Raw genomic sequence first — 6977 nt, 5'->3', positions numbered from 1 at the left:
CTGTGATTATGAGCACAGTCCAGCTGTTACCACCCAAAGCTGTGGTGAGAGATTTCAGAGGATTTTCCTTTTTCTTTTTCTTAAATACTCCAAATTACATAAAATCTCTCTATAAGACTGCCTTTGAGCTCCAGTGCTTTTAATTATATCAAATTAATTATAAATAAATCAAACTAATGGATTTTAAATGGCCCAAATCTAACATTTGACAATAAAATGGACCGTGTGTTTCATCAGAGAAGTCGGCAATTTTCGATTTGTACCAATGCTGGCCTCTGTTGGCCAGAAGCGGTACTGCATACAAAACAGCTTTTTGTTTTGATTGGTCGGCTTCGAGAAGAACAAGTGCAAACAAGTTTTTGTAAAGTTAGTCATGTACTTGTGTGTGTGTTTCTCCCAGTGATTTGATGATGATGTGTTTATAAACACTCATGAGTTTATTGGTGTTAAACTGCTGTAGTTTCTGAGCCAAACACTCATGTGTTTATTGGTGTTAAACTGCTGTAGTTTTGTGTTTTTTTAAGAGGTTTGTAGCACGTAAGGCACATACGTGGTTTGTAGTAGGCTGTAGACTGAGACTACTTCAGTTCTTTTCACATTATAATTTGGATGTGACTCCAGTGTGAACAGTCCATGACCTTGAGGGAACTAGTTTTTTAATTGGTCTTTATTTTATTGACTGAACACATCAAACTAGTCTGTTTCTTTTGGAACTTGGTCATATTTCATATTTCCTGTCTTCACCAACTTAAATATGTTGCCCAAAGGCTCTTTAACATATTGTTTTAGTTCTATTGTTTGATGTACATTTTTTGTTTACATCCTGAAAACTGCTCAGTTTTTTTTTTCTTGCATTCTGGGATATTTCCCTCCCTCCCCACCAACCTCAGCAGTGCAGGCATTCTGGGATATTTCCTTCCCTCCCCACCAACCTCAGCAGTGCAGTGTTAAATGTTAGTGTACGCTACGCGCCCTCGCTAGCCAGCTCGCGCGTATTACATGTCATTAGAAGCAGACGGACGGTGAGGCGTTTCATTTCCACCTGGGAAGAAACTCCTGAAACATCAGGACGTTACGTCATCCGAAGGAATGTTCACAACAGCATAGCTGTTGTCAAAAAACACAGTGGTTTCCGGACTCGTCTAACGGAGCGCTGACATCACTCATCTCGCCGTCTGCAGCAGAGGCTCAGATAAATACAGGTACCTCCAGATGGCGTAGTAGTGAATTCCTGCTCCAGCTGCCACAAACAGATGCCAGATGGCGTGGGCGAAGGGAACCAGGCCGTCGCTCTTGAAGAAGACGACCCCCACCACGTAGAAGAGCCCCCCCATGGCCAGCTCAAACAGACCTGCGCGTTCCACCTGTGACAACGCGGAGAAAAGTCTGAATCAGATATTTTATAACAAAACTACAACAACATGTTGTCTTTGGGATATTTTGATCCCCCAAATTCAAATAGCACTTTTTTTTTGCAGTCGTACTTTATGTAAACTTCATCAACTGGTCAACAATTTATACTTCTTTGACCCCAGAGAATCCTGAAAGAATGACCAAGAAATATGATTGAACTATTTCTCACCATGGACAGGATGACCAAAGCAGGAAGTACCCCCATGGCCACATATGCCAGCAGCTCTATGATCTTGTACCTGTGCAGGGCAGAAAAGTGGACGTGTTTTTTTTTTCCGCTTCAAAAGGCAGCCGTCAGTTTGCTGTAAACATCTCTGACCGGAGTTCGGTTTCAGGTTAATCATGTTAAACCGGGACACGCGGCGACATAAGGACAGACTGTGTTACCTCTCATGGAAAAAGAAGACATACATGGATCCAACACATGCCATGACCCAGATCAGCCAGCGCATGTGGCACGCCCAGGGCCCCAGCTCCCTCAGCATCAACCTGGAGAAGGAAGGTCAATCGCACATGAGTGTTCAATTCCAGCATGTCTATCACTGTTGTCCCGCACTGGACCGATCTCCACCGAGTTCATGACCCACCAGGGGGAATAGGAGGCGGCGATGAAGAAGTAGATGGCCATCCGGTCACACATGTGGAACCGCTGCTCCACCGTCCTGCAGACACAGAGTGAACAGATGTATACGGAATAAATAAGAGGAATTAATGTGGGAGTCAATGAGCTGTATATATGAATGTTTATATATATGTATGTGTATATATGTATACGTATATATGTATATGTATATATATATATATGTGTATATATACATATATACACACATATACATATATACGTATACATATATATATATACATATACATATATACGTCTACATATATACACATACATATATATAAACATACATATATATAAACATACATATATACACATACATATATATACATATATATGTATGTATATATACATAGCTGTAGGGCACATGTGACTCAATTCAAGGCCCGGGGGCAAAATTCGGCCCGCCAAGTCATTTTGCAAGTCCGATCCATGTCGCGGAGTTTCTGATAAATTCAAAGTTTGTTTTTTTTTCTTGCAATTAACAATGTTTGTACCATGAATAACTAATAATAATCAGTGAAAATGACTCTTGACGCCCCCCTGCTGTAGGTCATAAATACCTTCACTTTCTCAGCCATTAACCTGACTGACGTCTCGGTGCGATAACACGGTGATTTACATCGTATGTTTCTCCGTGTGGCCATAATTCACCACACACTGTGTAAACAGATCTGCTGTGTGAACATGAGCTCCACACACACACACACACACACACACACACACCTGAGGTGGCTAATTTTCCATGCAGCAGTGTGAAAGAGCGTGGAGGTGATGAACAGGCCGGTGAGTCCGCTGCCGTAGAGCCAGGCAGCAACGCGATACCATTGGTCCGTGGAGGAGAAGTAGAGCACGGAGCCGCCCACCAGACTGGGCAGGATCCACAACTGGACAGGAACCAAAGAAACCAAACAAAACAGCAGTTTCATGTTACTGCCAACATTTCCTCACACAGAGGAGGTCATGGACCTGGTCACTTTGGTTTTTTGGTTTTGTTTTTTTGACTCTTTGTAACCGATTACAAGAGCAGTTCTGAAGACGTTAAGAGCAACGTTACACTTTTATTTAACAGTTAGCATTGTACCCTACGAGCTAACCTCTTATTTACTAGGTAAATTACTACGTATTTTGTATTATTTTTTCCAGCCTATACTTTTAGTCATTTTTTGTTTTTTTTGTTTTTTTTTTTTTTTTTTTTTTTTGTATTGATAAGTAGCCTCAAAGCTATATTTGCAATATATTTATTTCAATTTTCATTTTTAGGTGTATTTTATCAAAACCTTTTTTTTACTTTACAAAAAAAACACATTTGATTTTTTCTTTACAGTTGAAACATTCTGCCTATATCTGTGTCATATCCTGTTATCCAAGGACAGAATATACTTCATGTTTTGTTTTCCTTCATTTGTAGCTCGACCAGATCTTACATCCATGTTCTACTGATTTTTTTTTTTTTTTATCCTTTTCTGTCTGAGCTTAAATGTTTCCGTCTTTTTCATTTTGCCACGGAAAAGCACTGGGATTACAGCAGATTAGAGAATCCTGCAGGATGAAACACAGATTAAATCTCAGAACAGCAGAATCCTGACCGTCCTGCTTCGTTTCTTCTTAATCCTGCGCGTCACGTCAGAGAGTAGCCCTTAAAACACAACTAAATATAGAAGGAAGGAAGAGTCGGTGTGTGTGTGTGTGTGTGTGTGTGTGAGGCTCTGTGACTGTGTTTACAGTTGTTTAACTCACCCCATGTGTGGCACAGTTTGCAGCATGTTCATAATCAGTGGGCTGGTACCGCTTACTGGCCGGGACCCTGCAGTTCATGAATCTGTGAAAGGAAGGAAGGAGAAGGAAGTAAAAAAAAAAAAATGGAGAAAGAAATACAGAAAGGAACGCCACGTTGGGCGATACGGTTTGGGGCTCAGTGGTGGCTCAGTGGTTAAGGAAGCAGACTTGGGTCTGGAAGGTTTCAGGTTTGAGTCCATCTGTGATGGGTTAAGAGCAGAGGTCAGGTTTGATGATGTGCTGTGTCACAATGACAAAGGAGTTAACTTTCCTTCCACATCGGGTTTGAAATTTTGTGCCTCCGCGTCGCCAGGGAAACTGTCAGCGTTGCTGCGGTCACTGGTAGTACTGGTGTGTGTGTGTGTGTGTGACTACAGTAAAAGTAGGTTTTATTAATGTGGCACCTGTTGATCCAGTCACTCTTCAAAATGTACTCTCTCCGCATTTGCATCAATACCAGACATTTTGTATTTACCGACTCTACTCCACTTCAGTCCCCAGTGGCTCTGACGGAGAAAAAAAAAACAAAATCACATTCAGCTGTTTCCTTTTCCTGTGCATATGACATCCCATCGTCCACATTGGTGCAGTTTGGTGCCCCCTCCCCACCCCCACTCACCCCTTCAACAGCAGCTCGTGACTGCAGTTGGAGGGTGGGGGTGGAATGAAAACCCTCGTGCTCCGACAGCACTGTGGTGAACTGTTCCACGGCAGGAAAATCCCAAACAAGACCAGTCTGGATCCACTGATCATTTGCCAAACAACTTTCCTGCAGGAACGTGGTGAATGTTACGCCCGAGGAGAAGCACCGAGTCTGAGTCTGAGTTATTAAGTTCTAGCAGATGGCTGCAGTCTACGGAGGGTAGACGATTACAGAGGCGAGGGCCCGGTGTGTCTCAACGCTACATCTGTCGGCTGATCCTTCTGGAAGAGCCTCAAAAACCTGAGTCTCTGCTGAAGAAACAAATGTACGGGTTGAAAAAAACGTAAAATATTATCTGAGTTAAGACAACAGGAACCCAGTGGAACAGAAACAGTCGATCAGTACCAGGAACAGGAACAGTGTGCATTTAAGTCCAACAGGACAGGTACTGTGGTATGGTATCAAAATACTGTAGTACTACAGGAATAATACTACAACTGGTGACTGTAAGATTGTAGAATGTTCCGTCCAGATTGGTCGGGGTTTCTTTAACTTTTTCAGTGCTGTAGAAATGAGCAGAGAGTAGCGTTGCCTGGAGGCTAGTTAGCATTAGCACAGGAAGTAACGCATCTGTACGTTCTATTCTCAACAACTGGACGTAAACGAACGTTTGAGCCGAGACTACAGCAGCGGCGGTGTCGGTCAAAACAAAGACGACATGGACATCACCAGGCGATGTCTCTCTGATGTCTTTGAAACCTCGTGGACTGTGAACGACTGTTAGCTGTTAGCGCCCCACGCTCAGCTGCCAATCCCAAGGTTTTTCTGTGAAAACACAACATTATTTATGAATACTTCAGAGCTGACGACAATGTGAAGGGTCGCGACCTCAAACCCAGACACAACGCAGACCTGTTAATGTATTACTTCAATGGAATCCATCCACACGAACGCATTTCCATTTATTCAAATGACTACATCTGACCGGGGGCCGCGGCCCTCAGGCTTCCTGTGCCAGAGGAGGTTACCAGAAACAAAGCAGACTGACACGCAAATGGTTTGGTTAATATTTCGAGGGAAAGTCTCCAGTGGCAGTTGGTCGATATTTGCTCAAGATTTACTGAATTAACTGCTGAAGAACCAGTTTAGAGAGAACCTCGTGTGTGTCTGTGTGTTTCTTCACAACAGGAATGTGCGTCTGTTTTCCTGTTGTGGGTCTGATTTGCTTGACAAGACATCTGGGCATAACATCATCATCTCGTCTCGTATCAGAACAAACACACAGAGGAAAGAGAACACTTTTCATCACAAACATCCAAAAACTGATCAACATCACCTTGGGTTTGTTTGTTTGTTTGTTTTTGTTTGCTAGTTTTAATCTGTGAGATTTTTTTATTCTGATGTGAGAAACAGAAGTGAGATTTTTTTTTTATTCTGATGTGAGAAACAGAACCGTCTCCGTTCCACGTCGTTCTTTTTCCTCCTCTAACAGAACAGTTACTGTTGGCCGGTCGTTTGTACCTGACTGTGACACTCCAGTGTTGTTCTCTAATGGGTTGTGACGCTGTGTGTGTATCGTTGTGTGTATTGTTGTGTGTGTGTGTGTGTGTAATGAGCTGAAAGGGACGGTGAGGGATTCACAGGCCGTGGTCAGAGGTTTGTTCTCACTCTCCACAGTAACATTCGTGTTCCTGTGTGGTGGGGGTGGGGGGGGGCTAATACGGGGAGGGGGGGGGGGGGGGGCTAATGCGGGGAGGGGGGGGTAAATACATGAAGTAAATCCTATTATAAAACATTCCATACGTGAATAGGATCAGTTGCATCTAAGAGGATCAGAAACTCCGGATCCTGGGAGAACGTGAACAGAACTTATAGGAATGTGTGTGTGTGAGAGAGAGAGAGAGAGAGAGAGACTGTGTGTGTGCGCATGTGTGTGTGTGTGTGTGTTTACACAGTTGGATGTTTCTCCTGCAAATATCAAGTTTGTTCCCCCCGGGAATCTAACTGCAACCCTTTCAACCTCTCTCTCTCTCTCTCTCTCTCTCTCTCTCTGTCTTACACACACACACACACACACACTCTGTTTTCATTTCAGTAATTTAATATTTAAATCTGGAGGTTGTAGAACGTTGTTCATAACTCCAGTATGTCTCCCTCCGTGTTGCCGTTGTTTGTGTCCTCGCAGATACAGTAAAAACCAGCGTTAAAGCTCAGCCTCTGTGGGACCCAGTGTTTGTTTCACACTCTCTCAGTGTTTCTGTCCGTTTTGTGACTTGAGTATAACTGAGGTATTGTTTTTCAAAGTAACTTCCCTGCATTGAAAATGCAGCGGAGGAGGAGGAGGAGGAGCCTGACAGGATGATGAATGGAGCCCAACAATAACAGTGGACACCAGATGCCCTTTTTGTGCTACTGTGTGAAAAACAACAGACACGCCGTGCAAACACACACATCCACGGGATTTCGTCTTTAAAAAAAAAAAAAAAAGAGGGGGGGGGGGGGGGGCGGGGGGGGGGGGGG

The 6977-nt window shown here is 43.4% G+C and overlaps 1 protein-coding gene across 2 annotated transcripts in view; it reads right to left on the bottom strand.

The window, feature by feature from the left end:
• Nucleotides 1–514: 514 nt before the first annotated feature.
• mmd2a (monocyte to macrophage differentiation-associated 2a) overlaps nt 515–6977 on the bottom strand; it is a 7447-nt gene continuing 984 nt past the window's right edge. Inside the window, exons 2-8 of one of the 2 annotated variants that reach the window (XR_003052387.1) lie at nt 3776–3857; nt 2762–2922; nt 2001–2075; nt 1801–1902; nt 1583–1652; nt 933–1364; nt 515–885 (exon numbers count right to left, since the gene is read on the bottom strand). Coding sequence is in view for 1 of the 2 variants with exons in the window: in XM_008330212.3 (XP_008328434.1) it covers nt 1164–1364; nt 1583–1652; nt 1801–1902; nt 2001–2075; nt 2762–2922; nt 3776–3857 (691 nt within the window). In the remaining variant the exon portion in view is untranslated. The other variant, XM_008330212.3, reaches the window with a different exon arrangement.

The sequence above is a fragment of the Cynoglossus semilaevis genome, chromosome 17 (genome assembly GCF_000523025.1).
Source record: "Cynoglossus semilaevis isolate Cse_v1.0 chromosome 17, Cse_v1.0, whole genome shotgun sequence".
NCBI classification, from domain to species: Eukaryota; Metazoa; Chordata; class Actinopteri; order Pleuronectiformes; family Cynoglossidae; genus Cynoglossus; species Cynoglossus semilaevis.
This window is presented reverse-complemented; position numbering and strand designations above follow the sequence as displayed.